The 22,365-nt window shown below is 27.0% G+C and overlaps 1 protein-coding gene across 9 annotated transcripts in view; it reads right to left on the bottom strand.

Annotated features, from left to right (window-relative positions):
* Positions 1–5,125: 5,125 nt before the first annotated feature.
* Positions 5,126–22,365, bottom strand: part of LOC107445721 (zinc finger protein castor homolog 1) — a 195,512-nt gene continuing 178,272 nt past the window's right edge. For 7 of the 9 annotated variants that reach the window (XM_043051818.3, XM_071187567.2, XM_071187565.2 and 4 more), the window contains exons 8-18: positions 21,293–21,509; positions 20,380–20,517; positions 20,130–20,293; positions 18,787–19,115; positions 17,455–17,583; positions 15,278–15,401; positions 14,581–14,772; positions 12,089–12,430; positions 10,638–11,465; positions 9,576–9,795; positions 5,126–6,756 (exon numbers count right to left, since the gene is read on the bottom strand). In XM_043051818.3, coding sequence (XP_042907752.1) covers positions 5,942–6,756; positions 9,576–9,795; positions 10,638–11,465; positions 12,089–12,430; positions 14,581–14,772; positions 15,278–15,401; positions 17,455–17,583; positions 18,787–19,115; positions 20,130–20,293; positions 20,380–20,517; positions 21,293–21,509 — 3,498 coding nt within the window. In that variant the 3' untranslated portion in view covers positions 5,126–5,941. The remainder of the gene's footprint in view (positions 6,757–9,575; positions 9,796–10,637; positions 11,466–12,088; positions 12,431–14,580; positions 14,773–15,277; positions 15,402–17,454; positions 17,584–18,786; positions 19,116–20,129; positions 20,294–20,379; positions 20,518–21,292; positions 21,510–22,365) is intronic. The other 2 variants (XM_071187568.2, XM_087154607.1) reach the window with 1 other exon arrangement.

The raw sequence follows: 22,365 nt of genomic DNA, 5'->3' as shown, positions 1-22,365 counted from the left end.
TTTCATCTCAAATTATGATTTCGGTTGCTATTTTTAGTGCAAATTAAAAGCTTAAAACCAAAGTGTATAAAGCTATTTTAATGAATATCACCTGTAGCAAGAATTTATGTTCAATAATTATAAATTTCACTCTGCAAACTTTTAAATTGGTTCTTGTAACAGTTCAGACGTATTGACTATCACATTTAGGCATTTTTTTTACTCATTAAAATATAAATAAATAATCTTGTCTTTTTCTTATATATTTTTGATGCAAACATTGATTATTCATCCAACTGAAATAAAAAGGTGTTATTTTTTTTAGCAGTTATTAATAATTCTTCAAAGTTAATATTATGACTAATGTAACATTTTTGAAACCATGGTAACATCACTTTTGCCAGCTACATATATATTTCTTAAAGTTTAGACTTAAATTTTATTTATATAATAGTCTCTCCTCAAAAAAATGTATATATATTGGTTTAAGTAATAAATGAAGTATGAACAATTGAATCATAAAAATAATGTATTTTTTCCTACATTTAAATTTTTTAAACTTCTTAAATACTTCATATTTGACATTTAACTTTCTTCTGTCTGCATAAAAGATATGGGGCGTATAGTCTACTTGTAATTGGATGAACCCTTACAGGATAAACTTATTTTCAATGTATTAAACATCTTCTCTTTTAATTTTTTTAAAGTGTTGATAAAATCATTATAATTTTTAAGCAAACTTGGTCTCATATGCAAGAGAAAACGCCAAATTACATATATTTATAGTATGTGACATTCTATCCTATTGAAAGTTCCATAATAATGGCCTTTAATTTATGCTTTTATAAAGCTTTGTAAAAATGGTGTTAAAGCTAGGAACTGGTCTGGGGAGGTTTTGGCACTCAGTTTTTTACACAGATAAAACTCTCGCATCAAAAATCTGTTTCAAAAACCGACAAAATCCTAAAAAAATTGCATTTATATATTGGTATAATATTATTCATTTGTTAAATAGCTCTTATTTATTAATTAATATAAATTTGTATTTTAAATTAATGTTTTAAATAAATAAAAAACTTTCAGCCATGGTTTTTGACAGTCTTAACCAGTTTTTGGCACTCGTCATGTTAAACACCTAACCTTAGCTCTACACATTAGGAGTTGCATATTTGTATTTAAGCTTGTAAGCAACAAAAATTTTATCTATCTGACAAATCACTATTGATTATTGAAGAAGGCAGGATTAAAAACAAAATCAGTTTGACTGTTAAATGAAATTTAGATCCTCCAACAATCTAACAAGTCTTGATGTATTCTCATGAATCTGGTGACCATTATTGAATACCCCGTGCAGAATAAATTGTTAAGGGTTTCAAATTATTACAATTCAAACATTGTTATCAATAAAACAGAGTATAATAATTAAAAACTCCATATACAGTTGAGATTAATATTTTATTGTACATCACTGATGTTCCACCTCAGAGGACATATAAGAGTATACAACAAAACGATGACATCAAACATAAGTCAGCAGTGGATCAAAGGCACTAAATCTTTCTCCACTATGACTAAAGTATATACAAAAATATGCTCACTGCAGATTATTTAACAGTATATTTGACAACCAGCGCCACATTAACAGCTCCAAAATACATCAAATAGTAACGCTGACATTTATAGATTATTGATGAAAATACTGGAAAAGAAATTACCAATGATGCCCCATTAAATAACTTAATTTTTTTATTCATGCATGTGTATGCTTTCACATTCAGTTAGAAAATTAAACATTATTTTTCATTTTTTATTCAAATTATAAAAACTTACATTAATAAAAAGTCTCAAAATTTTCCTTTATTTTTATAACATTTTATAATTTTTGAAAAAACTAAATATTGGTGTAAAGTTTTACATGACAAGATGTAAAGGAAATATTTTGATGTTCAAAAAGCTTAGAGGTTAAGTAACAAACAATTTTATGTTACTTAACCTCTTTTTACTTATATATATTTGTCAATTTTGCTCATTTTACCTTTAGTGATTTAAAAAGAAAAAACACAGTGAAATAGTTTTCATTCACCAATTCAATTTGTTCAAACTTCTCAGAACGCGGACAAAAAATTAATTAAAGAACCATGTTTTTAAAAGATACTCAAATATATAGAAAATATGCACTTAAAAAGGTTTATGTTTTCATTATGGTTGTGAATGGTAAAATATATTTCTATGGCTGAGTATTCTTTACTTCAACTGTATTGTTTAATAAGTTGTAAAACTTAGGATATAAGTTATTGAAATTGGAAAAATTACAGAAAAAAAACTACACACAAAATATACACAATTTGATACAATCTAAAAAAATATAGTAAAGGAATGAATAAAACTTAACTGACAAAAACTCGTCAGCATTAAATAAAATTGGTCTCTAATAAACTACATTTCAATTTCGATTCTCATCTTAGTGATCAGTAATTTACCCTTTGAAACCAGAACGTACTTGAAAGCTCCGCGTTGCCCAATGTTAAAGTGGGAGAAAGAAGATAATATTATTATACATATACAAGAAATACAAGTTGCATATATGCCCACCATTATATATGATTATTTTCAGAATCTAGATATGAGTCGTAGTTTATCTACTGTAAAAAAAAAAAGTCAACTTATGAAGTAATTCAAACAAGATCATTATTGTTTAACTTATAAATTTACTACCACTTTTTAAACATTGAGTAGCTTTCGAACTTACATATTTATACGTTCTTGGTTCTTAAGAGGAAAAAAAAATTGGGATTATAAGACTAACAAAATAGCAATGATAATAATGAAATATGCAATGAAAAACATTAAATAGGTTTATTTATACTTCTTTGCTTTAATTGTGTTTACATTTTTAAATGTGCGAAAATTAAAATGTTTAAAATCAAAGCAGAAAGTGAGAGCCTTAGAACAAAAAGCTGCGTTTGCAAAAAATGGAAAAACACATTTCAAAAAGTGCATCTGTTACATAGCTATGTTATTTACTTATAAACATAAGTAGCTTTAAAACAGGTACAGTTAATTAGAAATAAAATCAGTGAATTATATATACCATTAATACAAATAGTCAATACTAATCACAAGGACTTTTTACTATAAGCCTGCCATTGCATTAAGTTGTGCTTCATTATAATATTTCCACATCAATTAAAAACCATTCACTCTGATAAATATAATTTTTAAAAATAACCAGCATTTAGAAATGTCGAAGTTAGAGAAATAGGTAAACTTTAAAGTGTTAACTTAAAGAAAAAGTGCTAAGAGTAAGTGTAATTTCCTAAAAAATGTGAGGTTATTAGCCTAATATGTGACTTACTCCCTTTATAAAGCAAAATAAGTTGCTTTGAAAATTTCTTGAAAACAGGTTCAATCATAAAATTTTGATAAGGGGATACTTTTATTTCAAAGAAGCCGAGCTTTGTAATTGATACACATTGTAAATGTTGCAAAATGACACTTGCCAGCATTCTAATCATATAATAGGTTTGTTTTAGAAAATCTCAGACTTTCCTTCAATAAAATGCAGTTTAGTCATTGAAAATTATAATAATTTAGAGTGACTGCAAAGAAGAAAAAATATATAATTTTACATACCTGCCAACTTTTAATCCTTTCGAGGATGATTTTCCCCAGTGGTAGTAAAATGGAATTTTAATTACAATTTTAGACAGAAACATACGCTGTATTTTGAAAAAGTTTAAGCAGACAACTTCGACAGTATTGCATATTAATATATGCTTATTTTTTTAGAAAATAGTGGTGGTCAAAAAGATTATAAATTAAATTTATAAATGCAAGGAATCTATAGAAAGCATAAATTTTACTACCACTTTAAATATAAAAATAAAATTTTACGCCAAATGCATAAAAGTTGGCAGGTATGTAATTAGAGAAATAAATTTTTTTAAGATTTCCAAATGATGTTCAATATATTTAGTAAATACAAAGTCATTTTTATAGTGATACCAGAAACTTTTGAATACTGAAGTATAGTTTAAGTTAATATGATATTAAGTTTACATTACGTGCTTTTCTATGTAAAAAATAGGTACACTGAAAGTTATTCTGTACAATATTGTGCCTATATTTAAGAAATGTATTTTTATAATGTTATTTTCTTAAAAAACGGAATGTTTTATTATCTCTGTAACAAACAGATTGTATCTATGTAACTTGTTCTTTTTGTTATTAGCAGTCTACATGTCTTTTTTTTAATTCAAAGATGGGGGTAGCTATGATAAGTATTGACTTTGCATATATAGTGTATATATATATATATATAATTTGCAGAATAATAAAAAAAAAAGAGAAATTCAGATCCATGTCATTAAGCTAAATTTAATGTTCTTTTAAAGTAAGTTTTACGTGTATATTTTTTATTTAATATAAAAGTTACTGTTTTTAATTGTTTTTTTTTTAAATTATTTTTTTTATTAGAATTTCCTTTGTTGGGTCTAAGAATATCCATTACACTTGCTCTAGTTTAGCATGAATGTAATCTGATCTGAATCGTTTGAAAAAGTGTATTACATACAAGATATAAGGAAAAGGCATAATAAATATTTAAAAAAAAGGCATTTTAAATTTTAGTTTTAAAAAAAAAAACCAGATAGTCGCAAGTAAAGATTAGTGTGATTAGGTCTTAAAATCTGAGCCAAAAGTATTTCCTAACGAAAAAAAAAATACTATATATTTTAAATGTTGATAAATTTTGTAATTAGTTTAGGAAATAGTTTATACCAAAATTAATACTGAATATTTTGAATATAATGAAAAACTATAAACAATATTTGATGTATTTACAAAATTGAAAAAAAGAAAAGCATATCATTATTAAAGCATAAAGTTATATTGTTCAAGCATATATTTGTTTTACAAAATGAATTTTGATGAACTTCAAAAGGCTCTATCACACACATACACAAAACATTTAAGTAAAATGCTGTTAGAAGCAAATTAAGAGATCCTTCATATATTATAAGGATACATTTCTTATAAACCAAAATAATTTATTAATTTCTTTAATAAATCAAAAGCATACTTTATTTATGCAATGCAGCTTTAACTTACTGTTACTGTAATCTTTTTTACAGGAAAACAGTTTCTCTTTTCTTTTTTTTTTAAATAAGAAAACATGCACATATAACTAAAGAATTCTGACACACTTAGAATTCTAAGAACTATAAAAAAAAAATTTTGCTGGCTAAAAAAAATTTTAAATTAAAACTTTCAGGCTCAGCTTCTGAAAATTGGACAGAAGTTACTACACAAAGGGAACAAATAACTAATCTAGAGTTCAAAGACATAGAAATAAAAAAAAAAAAACATTTGGCACTATTTGTCAATATTGCACCACATGCTACATAATCCAAAGGAATGCTATAAAATAAATTGGGATTTTTTTTACTAATTGGACCCTTGTAGACTGATAGTTGACTCCTTCAAGAAAAAAATAACAATGAATAAGAATTAGATGAACAAGTGAAAAGTTTAACAAGAACTATTTATCAAATATGAGCAACTCTACCAGTATTCAAAGATGAAAGTACAGTGATTTTACATATTTCAAAATTCTTTTTGTTTAAATCTGGACAGAGCAGATATTTAATGAAAATATAAATCTTCACAGCTATTATAGCTGTTCATTACAGAATATGCAGCTCGAAAATGATACCATAAAATTCACATTGTTGTATATTTGAAAATGCTTCAGAAGGCACATAATTAAAGTGCTCTGCACCGGCAAGATTATCACATTGATGTTTGACATCATTTAAACTGTATCACTAAGACAAATTAGACAAAACAATAAATATTTTATAAAGAGAAGCAAAACAGAAATACACAATTTTGATTGCTTTAATGCCAACAAATCAATATTTTCAATAGTTGGCACAAACATTGTATATAAGAGCACCTTTTATCAATCCATATGGCGATATTTGTGGGAAGACATTTGCGAAAGGCCTAAAACAGCATGTTGACATTTAAGACAGTGGTAATGAGTCTGTTTTTGATTATGATTACAGTTTGTTATATTACAACTTTGAAATTGAGTATATTTTTCAAATCCAGCAGCATAGATGCTGTCCATTTTTGCATGCTGTCTTCTATGAGCAACAACTTTATTAGTGTCTGTACAAACGAAGTCACACTTTAAACAATGGAAATGAGATGACTTATTAGCCATTGCACCTAAAGTATTAGCGTACATGCACTCAGATCGACCACAATTGACATTAGCTCGATATTGCTGAAAATCTCCCCCCATTAAAGTATCCAACCTTTCATGCCTAGCTGTATGTTGCACAAATCTAGTTTTGTCACAAAAACTGTAACCACAGTCTTTTCTCATACAATGAAAATGCGTTTGATGTTCCCTATATCCACAAAGAGTGTAACCACAATCTTCATTAAAACGACATCGCGAATATCCTTCAGGAATAGGTTCATCTTTTAGAATTCTTAAAGCTGCCAGTTTCATTTTTTTCACTTCACTATTATCTTCTAATTTTAAGGGTCTTTTTAAATCTATCACTTTGTTCCCACTATCCATACCATCCACAAGAGGTCCATAGTCAACTGGAGGAGAACCATAGAAGTTATCACTACTGGAAGGGATTTGATTTGAACTGCTTACACCAATACTGCACTTCAAGCTTGATTGAAATGGAGAGTTGCTTGATGAAACAGACTGCCAGCTAAATAATTGATGAGAAGAAGAAACTTGTTGTTCATCTGTAACATAAATTAGACTAATATTTCTTAAATAGTATAATCAGATTCATATAAATAAATTTTATGAGCAAAATAATTAAAATTAGAAAGTTAATTTTCTTAAATGTTGTTAGTCAATTAAATTTGATTTTATATGTTAGGAATGTATGGCTTTAAAAATGAGGAAGGCATTTCTATAGTTCTCTCTTTTAACACAATCAGTTTAATGAGTGGCTAAGAAGAAATATTCAAGTCTGAAATCACATTTGAGTATCGTCAGAGCAAATGAGGAATAAATGTAAAATTTATTTAACTTTGAGTAAAATGCATATAAGTTTAAGGGATATACAAAAAATTAAATCCATAATTTCCTGCTTATAATGAACATATTATCTGTTAAACTGTTCCTGTCTAGCGCTGTGAATTGTTTGGTGCCTCTGATAATTACTATAGGGTCTGCGCTAAGCTTCGCCATCTCGCCAAATGCGATAAAATCGTAAATTAAAGAATGATTTTTTTTCCACTAGAAAGAAAAAAATATATTTAACTCAATCCTCAAAATTACGTCGAAATGAATTTTTCTGAACAAATCAGTATTTTTTATTTGATTACAGTAATTTTCAGAAGATGCACCACATAATCAATTAGAATTGGGTCCAAATAATATAAGCCTGAAACAAACTAGAGTAAATTAGCTTTCCATGTAAAAACAGCCTTGCTACAGAAATTCTTTCATCAGAAAATTTTCTTCTCAGGGATCGCAATGAAGCCGGCAGATTACATGCAGTGCGGATAGTATGCAGGAAGTTACGGTAATATTTAAATCTTCGATTTTCTTTTTTGCCTACCCCATTGGTGTTGTTCATTCACTCTTTTTGACATCTTAAAAATTTTTGTACAAATTAGAAGTGTACTAGATCACGTTATTTTACAGTAATTTTGATTGAATATTAGAGACATTTTGCAATCTCATGTTCTGTGCTGAGCAGATACCACAAAACGTCATTGGTTCTCTACAAAGCTCGCACAGAACCTCTATCATTGAGGGGCTGGTCGCAATCTTTAATTTGTAGTCTCAATATTGTAAAAAGGAAAGCAGTTAAAAGCTTGAGACCAAAAATGAAAATTTTTTTTTTATCTGAAACTACATAAGGAAATTAAAAAAAAAAAAAAATTTTTTTTGCACAAAACCATATTCTTAGTTCAGTCACAGATAATTCCAAGCAAGTTTTTTTTTAAAACAATTTGTTATTATTTTTTTTATTTGGTTCAATAATGATAGAAAATTAAAATTACATTGTCTATAAATTTTATCAATTTTAGATTCATATTTTTCTAGAACTATTCAACTGATTTTGCTCAATGTTTTGAATATTTTCTTTTAAAATTGCATAGTTTAAAATTGTGAATTTTTTTAAATAATTATTAAAAAAAATTAATAATAATTAAAAATAATTTTTTTTATTTTTTATTTAATTATAATTTATTTTTAAAATTATATTTTATTGTATCAAATGTTCTTTTGATACAATAAAATACAATTTTGTGAGAAAAAAAACTAATTTTGTGCAAAATATTTTTGTTTTTGCAAAGATAAGATGAAATTCACAAAATATAAAATAACACTGAGGTTAAACTTTCAATTGCACTTTTGACACAATAATGAAAATTATTAAAGCTACAATTTTTAAATTGCGGCTGTATTCAAAGGATTTAAAATAATTTGTCTTAAAATAGGTATTTTTGTTCAGAGAAAGTGCATTTTTATATCTGTCATAATTTAAAATTTTGTTTAATTAGCATATTTTAAGAAGGAAGATTCCAAGAAGATACCGTTTTAGTAAAAAAAAAATTAATCTATGAAAAATATACATATTTTAAACTCTTATGTTATTATTTTAGTAGTAATATTATTCTGAAAGCACTAATTTTTGCAGAGATTTTTAAGGAATAAAAAGTTATTTTATATACTGTTAATATATTTTCGAAAAATATAGTATAATATTATAATTATCAAAATGTATAATAGTATATATTATAGCATGTGATTGGCGAAGTTCATAATAGTATATATCATAGCATTTGATTGGAAAAGTTCATGTTCTATTCAAAACCCGATATGCAGCAAATTTCCATACAAAAATAGTATTTATTCAAATGTATTTTCAATCATTTTCTAGAACTGTCTCTCAATGCTTTATACAATTTAGAATTTCTCCTTGTAGTGGTCATTTAAAGAGAAATGTGAGTCAGTTATCAGACCTTCCACAAATTTTTTTTCATCAAAATGGAGTCGGCTTAAAATAGTTTATTGCATTAATGGACCTTTCACTAAACTTTTCTTTTGAAAAATGGAGTCAATGACATCTTTAATTCATGATTTTTAAAATATAACTCCTTGAAAGACATGTTTTTTTTTACAAAAATCTAATTAGACCACTACTTTTGTAATTTTTCACAAAAAAAAACCTGTCTTTGTACAGAAACAGTGTAATTTTCCTTAGAGAAAGCTGTAGAGAAATTTTTATTTCTTACACAGAGTGAATAATTTTCGTACTTAAATTTTTTAGGTGAATACAGAGAATTTCTCATTTTAATGTCTTAGTTTTTGCAATATCTGTTGAGTGACAGTTGTTTAAAGTTTATGCCTTTTTGATTAACCAAACGTTTTGCTCAGATTTCAGTATTAAGGGTCTTCTCTAAGTTCATTAAATTATTTTCTTCTGCAGTCTCACCAAGTAATTGTTACTTTTTTAATGTAATTCAGACAGTTCACAGACTTTTGCAATCATCTGATATGTAAAATACTTATAGAAATTAATCATTTCAGGATTACCAACCTAAAGATTCTTTATTTTCTTCAGATGCACTATATAAAGGACCATTAATGGGTGAACGTTCCTCAATATCACTCAAATCTTCTGTATCCATTTCATCTTCATCTGGGCTTGGAGAAGAAGCTGATAGTTTTGTATACCCTGGAGGATAAACTGGAATAGGGCTGGGAGCACCAGGATGTTTTAGAACATGTGGTTGAAGTCGTGAAAATCCTGAAAATGCCTGCCAAAAAGATAAAGATGGATTTAGAAAAGTAAGTATGCAATAAATTAAAATTAATGACTAAATTAAGAAGAAAGTATTGTATAAAAGCATAAAGGTTCAATCAAAGGTTACTCATTTGATAAAAAAGTGATAAGTATATCATGTCTAGTTTAAGTTATAAGTATAACCCTGTTAACAAATAGCCTTAACTTTAATAGCCTTAACAAATAGACAAATTTCTCCATAATAAAGGCAAACAAGACAAAAAAAGTTTGCGCTAGAAAGTATTTACCAACAAGAATTAGTTTTTTTTTATAAATATTTTATTGATATAAAATAAAAAAAACTTATGAGCAACATTGATCTGCAATTTTTATTCACATTAGTTAGGCATTAAAAAACTGTTCGATAATGTAATGTAATAGAGTTTACCCATTCAATAACAGAAATAAAAAAAAATATTAGCTTAGGATTTGTTCTTTTTTTGCAATTTTACATATTTTTTCACATGCAAATGTGAATTATTTTTAATGTTTAATAATGCATTGAAAATTAGTGTTTAAGACATAATAAGAGATTTAAGTGAATTTTTTAACTCATACTCTATAAAACAAATAATGTATATTTGTACTTCATAAATGAAGTGGAAATATACCAGAATGTTAGACCATACTATACTAGGAAGAAAATATGTATACTTTAAATTTTTTTATTTTTTTTACTGGGATTCAAAAAATATGTATTAAGGGTGTTCAGTATTATAGGTTAATGTAATATTTGACACTGAAAATAAATATTTGCATTTAATTATATAAATCAAATATTTATAGTTAAAATATGAAAATAGTAATCAAACTTACTTGATTACATATATTGCAATGAAAATGATCCCTTTTCTTTAATTTACAAAATGGTCTTGCACAACTTAGCTGTGGACTGTAGAGGATATGTTTTTCAGTACCTTGAAAATTATTTCGATAATTTGGTCCAGGCTGAAGAAGAAGTTTGCTTAAATTTTGTTCAGCTGTATCGGAATTTTGATAAATCAGGCTTTCTGTTTTAATATTACTGATGATATCATTACTGTTTTTATCTTCTGATGGCTTAGAATACTGGTGGTGAGTAGGAGAAGAGTTTGTTGTATGATGACCCGATTGAGAAGAATTCTGATTTGTAGAAAAAGCAGATAATGGGTAAAATGTACCTGCTGCTTTAACTACAGTGGTCTTTGGTTGGGATGGGGATTCAGTTTTAATGACAGATGAATTTGCATCAAATGCATAATTCTCCTCATCATTTGTTTGGGGGTAATGTTTCTTCTTAGGAGAGGAAGGACCATAGTTGTTCGAGTTCTCTTGCTCTTTATGCTTTTGTTCATGCACAGTCATAGTACTATACCTAACAAATGAATAATTACAATTCGGCCGAATACAATGAAAATGTCTGTTGATTTTATTACTATGGCAGTTTTCAAGTCTACAATCAACACTGCGATCAAAAAACACAAATCCATCCATTATGTCAATATTATCATGAAAATCTTTTGAATGTAGAAGAAGAATATCTCGACGATTTGTTACATAGTAACATCTGGGTTGCGTACAATGAAAATGATGCTTTTTATAAAATGCACAATAATCATCGGGACACGGCATGCTCTCATGAAACACAAAGAAGCCTTCTTTTATCTAGAAGTTAAAAAAAAACATGTAATGGTTACAGACATGAAATTATATATTATTCTTAGAAGCCATACAAGATACATGCTAAAAAGATTAAGAAATCATTAAAATATTTAAGAAATGAAGCTTTTCAAAATTTTTAAAAAATAAATTATAAGGCAAGTTAGCGACATTGGCATGCAAAAGTTTTTCGCCAGTATATTATTTTAATTTAATTACAATAAAAATTATTGGTCTTTCAAATAACATCCTTATGTTTTTAATACAGCACAGTTTTTGTAATCATCTTATAATTAATATTATAATTAATATCTTATTAATAATCTATTAATTGCACTTGATCTGATACTATCAAAATATTTAATAAATTTTGTGCATTTTAATCATTAAAGCTATCAGTTTTTGTGAGGATTCTTCTAGTAATACACATTCTTAGCAGCTAATTTTTAAACGTAATTAATTAAATGTATGACTCAGAAATAATTACAAACATTTTACAGAAAAACTGCTTTATTTTATTCTAAAATCAATAAACTTAAGAATTGATAGCTTACATAAAATTTCAATGAACTACTTAATCATGACTAAATTGGAAAAAAAAACTTTAAAAAATTGATAAACATACTCACTTCTGGTTTATTTTGATCTTCAATTTCTTGCTTTATACGAGGTGAAGGTAAATTTGTGATATTTTCTTGCTTTTCTAGCAATGGTGGGGGTGGTATATCTAACATGTTAGCTGATGGAAATATACATTGTCCTAGTCCTGTAACTGGTACTAGTTGAGGAAGTGATGAGGGGGTTGACATCATTGAAACTGGAGGAGGAGGTGGTAAAAGTGATAAAGCATTGTATGCAGATGAAAAAGGGCCAAATGATGTTGGAAAATTGTGATGAGGAAGCTCTGAAGGTTTTGGAAGTTTAAAGCTGGTATAGATAGCTTGAGGTAGATGAGAAGCACCCATTGGAAACTAAAATTATAAATCATGAGATTTGAAATTGTTCAAAAGTAATATCATGCAGGGAAGCCAATCTCTTGCAATATTTTTCCAATAGTCACAGAGAAACGCTTCTCAGATTTTCATAGAAGTTTCAGAAATTCTACTTTCATTAAAAATTCTATTTGAGATATATTGTATCATAATGATAGCCTTTAAAATACATTTTTTTAGAATCATAGTAAAAAACTGTGCAAATTAGTGATTACAAATTAATATTTAAGTAGGAACATTATTGAGGCTGAGAGCATCAAAAGAAATATTAAAATTGTTAAAAACCAGTGTATTTGTCTAGTTAAGATGGGAATTTATTTACCTTAAATTAGGAATCAGTGTTTTAACTGTGTTCTCAAATGAATTTATTTTATATTATCTTAATCCCTCCTTTGCTTCCAATTAACTTCAATTTAGATTTAGTCAAAATGTGACGATAAAGAGACTAAAATTAGCATATTAAGAGTGGAATGATGTTCGTTCCTTTGTACAGTAAGACTTATAAATTTTAAATTTCAACTATTTATGTAGAATATGCAAAAAATAGGGTAAAAAAATATATTATTTCAGTCCTCACAGTTCAACATCTAAGTTTGTATAAAAGTAGCCAGATTTTTCAACAAAAAATAAGCACCTTTAAAGTACTTTTTAAGCACTCAACAAATATTTTTGATCACTTTCCAAAAACAAAAAAAAATTATGATTAGGATCTGTGCAGTAAATAATTTTTTTTCTATCATTTGAAGTTCTTAATTCATAAACATAAAATCAATAAAATTCAAAAACATTTTCAAAAACTTTTCATAATCATGATAAAATAACTAGATTCTTGATAAAATAAATACAACAGAGAAAATTGTGAAAATCAGGCATTTTTTGTAATTTACAAGGATGGCAAAGAAAATATCTCTTTTTAAAAGATAAAAAATTAAGCACTTTTTACAAACCCCAAATAAAAAAAGCACCTTTAAGCACTTTTTAAAAGCTCTATGCTCCCTATAATAATGGCAGAGATATCAGTAAAAAAATTGAACTTCATTTTATTTTAGTGAAAGCAGAATATTGGGAAAACCACAGAAAAAACAAATTATGTTTAGTATATATATATTGTATAAAAGTTTCATCATAAAAGCTGAAAGCCTAACTTTGAAATTTAATAACCCTAAAACTAATAAAGAAAATTTAAAAAGAAACTAAGCTATGTTCAGACAAAACTTGGCTGCAAAAAAATTTATAAATATGCTGTAATGAGTTTTCCTTTACATAAAAAAACCGAAAAAAAGTGAAACATTTAATATTTCTTAAAATAATTTGAAAGTTAAAAAAGGGAGGCATTTTGCACATTTTCCGACAAGTCAGTATGTGACTCAAGAAACCTTTTACAGCTAATTGCTTTTACTAAACTAAATCATGCCGATCAAAAAGAAAAAAAATCAGTTTTGATATATAATAACTCTGTAACGCATTCAAAACATTTTGATATAAAATTGTTTACTTAACTTTTTCAAATATTCATGAATTTTCATCGAATAGTTTTTACAATATGAGAGTGAGAAGCACGAGGCAAAAATTTTCTTAAACAGCAGTGACAGCAAAATCGAATGTAATTTTTTTAATGTAAAGAGTCTAAATATGAATATAATGGTCAATCATTTTTTGAGTTATAAAGTTATAACTAAAATTATTTTTAATTGATAATTTTGAAACTAACTAAGCCATTGCCATGTTTTTTCAATTTGAGCTTTATTTTAGTCAATTGCTAACAAATAAAACATTTAAACATCTGCAAGTCAAATATACTAATTTTTACAAAGCAATTGCACTGACTAAACAATGAGCTTCTGACTGCATTGCATTAAAATGTTAATATTTGGGTATATATAAATGAGTAAAAGGAAAGTTGTGTTGATTAAGTACAATTTAAGAGTAAGGATTTAAGAGAAACATTAAAATGTGTAATATATACTATTGAAATTATAGTTATTGAAAGCATTAGCATTTTTTGTATTTCATAACAAATCCCTAAATCTGATTTACAGAAAATCTGCAGCGGTTGGCATCCCTGATGAGTAGTAACAATGTAATATTATATTATCAAACTATTGATGAAACAAGTATATTATGATCACCTCAATAAGACGGTTTTTCGGTGGACGCCCTCTTTTTCTACGAAACATGCTGTCCATAACAGAGGTAACATTAGAAGAGGTAGCCAAATGCTCCTTAGGTGCACTTAATTTACGTGAATACTTATGAATTTTATAATGATCTAGCCGCCTAAAAGGATTATCATCACTGCTGATAACTTCTTGACAGCTTTCCTAAAAATAAAGCAACTTTATTGAAAACAATTTTGCATACATATAATAATATGTATGCTTTGCAAAAAGAAAATTGACAGTAATAATGAAAAAAGTTATGCAACAAATTTTTTTAATATTATATAATGAATACAAAAACAAAATCTTTATAAAAACATGTGTTTAAAAATTTATCATACTAACCTCTTTAAAGATAATTCATTCAACACATGAAAACGTTTTGACTGATAGAAAATCATTGAACCAAAAGAAATATAAAGCATTTACCTACCTTTAAAACCACATAATTATTCCAAATGATTTCAAAGTAAAATTACTCAGCAGATTCATATAATATATCGTAAACTATGATTTTAACAATATTTCACAGAAAATAAGAGTGGAACAAAAATGATTAAAATCTTTAATTTCTTAAACCTGAATCATTATATAGTTTTTTATAATTTAAACTTTTCAGCAACAGCAACATTACATCGATTTAAGAAAAAAAAACCACTTTTCTTACCCATTTGCAATGATAATGTTTTTCTTTGGCTTTATAGTGACAGTCAGGGGGACAAGCACCATTTTGGTCTATTTCAACTACAGTGTAGAAAGATTTGGTAACTCTTTCCTGGTATTCATGATTGCTGAAAAGGATATTGAATCAGTAACTATGATCAAATTTTTACAAGAAAAATCGAATTATAAATTGAAGAGGACAAGCTACTATTTCAAAGCTTTTTTTTGCAAATTAATGTAGAATGCTTCAAAAATGTTTTAAGCTAACAATGTGCACACCGTTTACAATATAGGTAACTATACTAATAAAAATAGCAATAAATTTAGATTAAAAATTAAAGGTAATGTTGCTTGTTTCAGAAAAGTTACACCTTATTAAATTATTTAGAGATTGAAATCATGGAAGATTTTTGAACTAAACGAAATGCATTTAAAAAAATTTGAAGTTTTCCTTTATTCTTCAGTGGTAGGAACTTACCAATCATGTCAGAAGAGATCCAATTTTAACCATATTACATTTAAAATCATTAATATTTTACCTGTTTTGAATATTCTATCACTAGAGAAACCCCCAACTTATTCATTGGTAATTGTTGATTTTGCATCTGAAATTATTGGCAGATATTTAGCAAAAACTTACCTTTGAATTTGAAAAAATCCAATAAAACGGTGTGCACATTTAAAATATATATTTGAAGAAATGATAAATCCAATGTCGGTATCATTTCAATAATTTTTATCATCTATACCACGCTTTTGAAATTAAAACAAAATGAATTAAATCAATGCAAGATATAAATAATGTTGCATGAAAAAGATGCAGAAAGGTTTACAGTTAATAATATTGAAACTAAACAAGATCAATAACAGTGTTAGGCTTATAACGTTAAACTGGGTGTTCCATAATTACCACCCTTTCATATATATTTTTAGAACCCTTATCAAAATAAAGTAAAAATATGTACCTTAGGGATCGCAATGAATTATTTAAACAACAAAAAAATTAAAATGCTATTGAATCTAATGAATCATTATTAAGAAAAGTAGGTTTAAAAACGCTAAAACCAATTTAATTAAGAGAGGAAACAGAGGGGAGTTGACACAACTTAAAGTTTTTAATCTAGCAATCAAACAGGTTTCAACATTTTTATTTCTGCCCGAGGCAATAGTGATTTATCAGAATTCAGTAGCGCTTTTGCTTTTTTTTTAAAATACTAATTTCTGAATCTAATGTGTATATTTACTGCACTTTATTTTTAAGTAGTATTCTAAAAATAAATATTAAAGGCACTCATTACAAAACACCCTGTATGCTAAGCATCAAATCAAGGGGAAAAATTTGATAATTTTTTAAATGATAGATTTAATGTATACCAGCTGCTTTTACAAGACAAGTCTTTAATCGAACTCATAACCATGTTCCTTCAATAGGCAAAGAATGTTCTCGATTTGAAAACGCTCACAAAGTAAGAAAAGAATTTCGGCAATGTCGCAAATGTTTGTGGGCTGTTTTATATAAAATATTGTATTCCAAGGAAACAAATATACATTTATTTAAAAGGTTAAAAAAAGTTTTAAGTTTGCCATATGCTTATCAGATCAAATGTTAAATACACCATCAGAGGATGATCAAAATTACATACATAGGCAGAGCAAACAGTTATTCCCAAATTTTAAATATGTTTAACAAATACTACATATTTCGTTATTAAAGCATATACTATAAAACATATTTGTCAAAAACTATCAGAAAAACAGAATTTGATATAAAAAAACGAGCAACAGGTTTGTAATCTCAAAATTTTTTTGAGGGGTAATTTACATTTATATTGTATAAATAATGTATTGATAGTCAAAAATAAACTCTTTCAAGAGATTTAAATTTTCTAAAAATGTAAGAAACTCTTTGGAAAATAAATTAACTTTCAATCTTTGGATTCTTTTTAAAACTTAATAATGCTTTTTATTTTTTTAAAAAAAAAAAAAAAAAAAAAAACTTTTTGTAATTACAACAATTAGGTAAATTATTGCTGGCATAGCAACTAGCCAAGGTTCAGGCAAAAAAGAAATATATAATTAAAAAACTTTAAAAGTTGGAAAAATATAAATTTTTTATAGCATTTAGTTATAAAAAATTAAAAAAGAGCAGAAGTTCGCTCTCACATTAAAATAAAAACTTACCAGGCATGCTCTTTTACTCCTAAAATGTCTTTGGCTCGAAAAGTCATACTACAGTTATCTGTGGAACAATGATAATGATCTTTGTAGATAAATTCACATTGCTGCTGGCATATATCATTTGATCCATATCTTAAAGAAAGAAAAAAAAATTAAATTCACAGAATTATAGGACATTACGAATTAATGAATAAAAGTTCACAATTTAAATCAAATTTTTAAAAAAAATTTTAAATTATAAAAGGGAAAAAAAGGAAGATTGAGAAAAATGTTCCAGTTTAAATTTTTGTATAATAATGTTATGCATTTTATTTTATTTTGATATCAAAAACTTTAGAACTCCTGGTTTATGAATTAATTAAAATATATTCTATTTCAAATAAAATAGCTGTAATTTTTGTTAATGTTTTACACAATGTTTTAAATAATTTTATATATGAGTAAAGTTAATAAGTCAAATTTTATAATTAATATTAAACTATCATTTAAAATATTTATATAACATAGTTTTAATAACAAATATATTAAAAAAAATTATTTGTTTGTAAATCTATAATGGCATAACAATCCTGATTAATCTGATCCAAACGTAACAATTCAGGATGTACAATCAATTCCATTGTTATTAGCTTGCAGTTTGGATGAAATTAAGCAGCATGATGATTATGCAAGTATATATAACAGTTTTATATACAATGATTAATTTCAAATACATTTGGCATGATAGTACAAACAAATTTCATTTATATTATATATTAAAGGCAAAATTATTTTTATTTGGAAGTGCAGTGCTCACAAACAAAGATTAATAAAAAAAGGGATGGCATAAGCAACTAAGTTTTGATTTCTACAATGTATAGAAACTGAAAAAAAAATGTCGTTTATTGGTATAGTAACCATTAATAATATAATTTTGTTATTATTATAACAACAATAGAATGATCTTTGTAAAAATGCTAATTGAAAATATATTTTTAAAGTAAAAATGTTGAGATCTATCTAACAATCGACTAATACAACCATTTGTTAGCTTAGTCTAATTTCATTATCGTGCACACTTGCTCTGACTGACTTCTGATTTATCAGATATTTTTCAATGACTGTACTGACCAACATGCATTTAAAGATGCAAAATTTAAAAATAAAACGAAATTCTTAAACTTTTTCTTTCCTTTAAAAAATTGAAAACAAAGCTAAGTGCCTTGTAGTAATGTACTGGCGAGTAACAAATAAATGCAATGTTTCTTTTTTTTTAATTAAATACTATTTGAATAGGCACTGTTAAATGACTAGATCAACAATTTTTATACTTTGAGAAATATCAATTTAAAATACCTAGTCAAATAAACTTTCCACAAGTCTTCTGAATCCTTGTGATGATCAACACTTAAATCCACAGCAGAACTTTCTTCCAACAAACTAGCATTATCAGTTGGCATACAAGGTGATGTTAATGAGTCATTAGGGGACAATCTGTAATTCTGATTAGAAATATTATTCATGTCAGCCATACTATAAACACATTCTCTTTTTTCTGATTTAATGTAGCAATTAGATAAAGATCCATCATCAGAATTGAAGCTATTCATATGACCAGATGAAGGTAAGGAAGTAATCGGCATTGATCCAGGAGCAGGACTTGAAGATGATTCTCCAGACGATGGCTATAAATAAGAAATTTTGTTATGGGAATAACAAAAATATATCATCTATAAGTGAGTTATCAAGAAATAATGAATAGAAGTTGTTCAGATGCCTTCATTTCATTTATTTATATTTACATCATTGAATTTCTGAAATATATATTGTTTGTCTATTTTTTAAAGAAAAAAGTTGAAGTCAGAATATTTTTGCAAATCAAATCACCCGTTTTTCCAGCATCTAATTCTAGCTACCAAATCCATTGAATTCTATCCCAGGCAGTTTTGTATGCATTGATTGGCCACCTTTTATTAGTGCAGCTTTGATTTAGCTCGAAAATTAGGCTTCAAGACCAATCACTGCTGGACAAATCGCTTTTCAAATCAGGGTCAACCGTGGTCATGCCCCTGCGTTATATACAGAATTTTAATAAGTACTTATCGCTAATTGGTGTACTAACCATTAATCAGGTCAAATAATGTTTAACTAATAATCATTAAAAACAAAAATTCAATTAGCCAAATCACTATACAGGAATGTGATTGTAATTAAAAACCAAACAGGTTTAATTGAAGGTGTACCTAATAAATGTCTTTCAATTGTCTGTTTTCAAACAAGTCTCGTTTTTTACATATGTTTTCCTGTACAGTAATTTGTCCAATTTTAATAGCGTTTCTGTTTTTTCTTTGCCTAAATATTAATTTGTGACTCCCAATATGCATACTTTTTTATATTTATTTTTAATAAGAATTCCAAAAAAAAAAAAATTAAGGGCTGTCTTTATAGAATACAATATTTTTAAGCATAGCTTTGTAGTCTACTGCATTTTTAATGGGGATGAAAAAATAAGGCATTGCAATGTCTTCATACCAAGAATCCTGGTATGAATCTGCTGAGAATGGGAGTCCTATCTTTTCGGTATAATATGATTACATATTAGCCTAATTCAATTTGTTGATGAAGGCATGAACATTGAACCAAATTTTAAAATTATATTTATTAAAATTTAAAACAATTGTAATAATATATTTTCTCACCGGTTCTGTAAGAAAAGACTGTGGAATACTTCCAGTTTCAGACAGAGTTTTCATCATGCTTTGAGCAAGTTTGAACTTACGATAAGCTAGTTCAGTATCTCGTCTTTCATGTTTTCGTTTGTGTGAGTAAAGCTGCCCACTTGAATGCAGTACATATGTACAACCTGATAAAAAAGATAAATAATTAAAGATATTTATAAATGTATAGAAACAAAATGGAAAATAACATAAATTGAAAAATTTTGATTACCTGGTCGTATACAATGAATGTGATTGCAAACGCGAGAGAAACGGCAGTTTTCAAATATGCAGTGCTCATGTTTCATGAATTTCTTGAATCCATCTTTATTGAGCTGCTCGTCTTTAATATGGTATGTTTTATGTTTTTCTGAAAGAAAAAAGTGAACTTTAAATTTTTAGAATCTGATTTAATGACAATTTAGAGCTTTTTATATGGGTATTTACATAGAAAGAATAGATAGGCTTTAATTTAGGCGTATTACAATTGATATGAGTTTATTTAGATTTTACTTTATATTATAACCACAACTGATCGAATTCTGAGTTTACGACAATTTTCGTACAACTCTGTAGCCTTGTATCTTTGAACCCAACCCAGAAGACAAGGGAACTCTTGGATCAAGCATTGGGATAAATAAGCCTTCGGGAAGCAATTTTTTGGTAGTTACATGTACTATCTGCAAATAATTAAAAGCTGTGATTGTCAAACTGTGGTTCGCAAAAGAATTGCTAACAGACTTGTTATTAAGTAAACTTTAATTATTCATTATCCAACTTTTCTTACTCATCTTTGCACATGTTAAATAAAAATTTCTTTAAAAAAAAGTACAATGCTTTAATCTAAAAAGTAGTATAAATTAGTAAAACTGTTCAAAATTGCAGAAGCAGGTCAATTTGTCCTAATTAGAGACTATTAAAAACCCATCTTAAATAGTAGAACTTTTTCCCTCAACCAAAAAGATGGGATAATGGTCTGTGAGATGGAATATTTTCTGCTTCATAGTCTGTTGAGATCAAAAGATTGGTGACCCTGGTTCAAAGCACCATAAAAACAACAAAATATATGATTTTGAATTGATAATTTTATTTTGCACATTTAGTTAATAGGTTAAATAAAAAAAATACCAAATGAGATTAATTACCCATGTCAGCTTTATTTTTAAAAGTGAAGCTACAGCCAGATCTACGGCAATGAAAATGAGTAGTTCGCTGCCCAAAAAACAAACAAGATGCTGTTGCACAGTTTTCAGTTGCACGAAACCTTTGAAATCCTTCTTGAATTATAGCCGTATCCTTACGATGATAATTTGCATGCATCTGAACGTCTGATGTGCTAATATATACTCTATCACAGCTTTCCTGTAAAAGTAATAGTATATATGAGTTTCATAATGTACTAAGCTTATTTTATGTCAAAATGGTAAATTAAAATTATTGTACAATGTGTTAGAAAATAAATGCTACACCCTGAATGTCTTATGATCTAATAATTGGATTTTAGGGTACTAGGACTCAATGGTTTGAGAGTTTAACCTCAAATATGCTAATCAGATAGAGCAGACAATATTTTTATTCATAAAATCAGACACAAAAGCATACTTTCTCTGAATAAGCATTCCTTTTTTATCTTCGAGGGATTATAATACGTGATTTAAAAGCATGTGAATGCAGTTTTTAATCTCGTTTGCATTCGTAGGGAAAAGCGTAAAAATGAATCTCTTTTTCTTGGTGATTCGAAAAAGGCAAACTTTCTTTTGAATTGGATTGTTTTTCTTCTTTTTTAGTTAATAAAAAAATTTCTGTGATGATGACAAATTTTCTGCAATCAGCATTTGTATATATTATAAGGGTCTGTGAAATATCAAGAATGAATCCTAGCACATGAAGAGCCAATTATTAAAAAAATTATTCAAAGTGTTTTTTTCTGCACTGTGTATTTAATAAAATAACAAAACTTAAAGATGAAATATGATGAAAACTTAGTTTTAAAATGATTAAAAAGTTAATTATTAAAAGAAGCTAATTAATGCAAAAAAAGGAAGAAATAAAGCAGAATTTCAAAAACTTTAGGATATCATATAGTCAATGCTTTTAAAAAATATTTTGTCATAATTGAAGTTCAAAAATTTTTTTAGAGGTCCCAAATGGATATGGAGGGGAAGAAACAAAACAGTTATCAGAATCTGACGAATCATTATTGTGGAAGCTAGTATTA

The sequence above is a fragment of the Parasteatoda tepidariorum genome, chromosome 11 (assembly GCF_982258835.1).
Source record: "Parasteatoda tepidariorum strain Cologne lab strain chromosome 11, Ptep-v5.0, whole genome shotgun sequence".
NCBI classification, from domain to species: Eukaryota; Metazoa; Arthropoda; class Arachnida; order Araneae; family Theridiidae; genus Parasteatoda; species Parasteatoda tepidariorum.
This window is presented reverse-complemented; position numbering and strand designations above follow the sequence as displayed.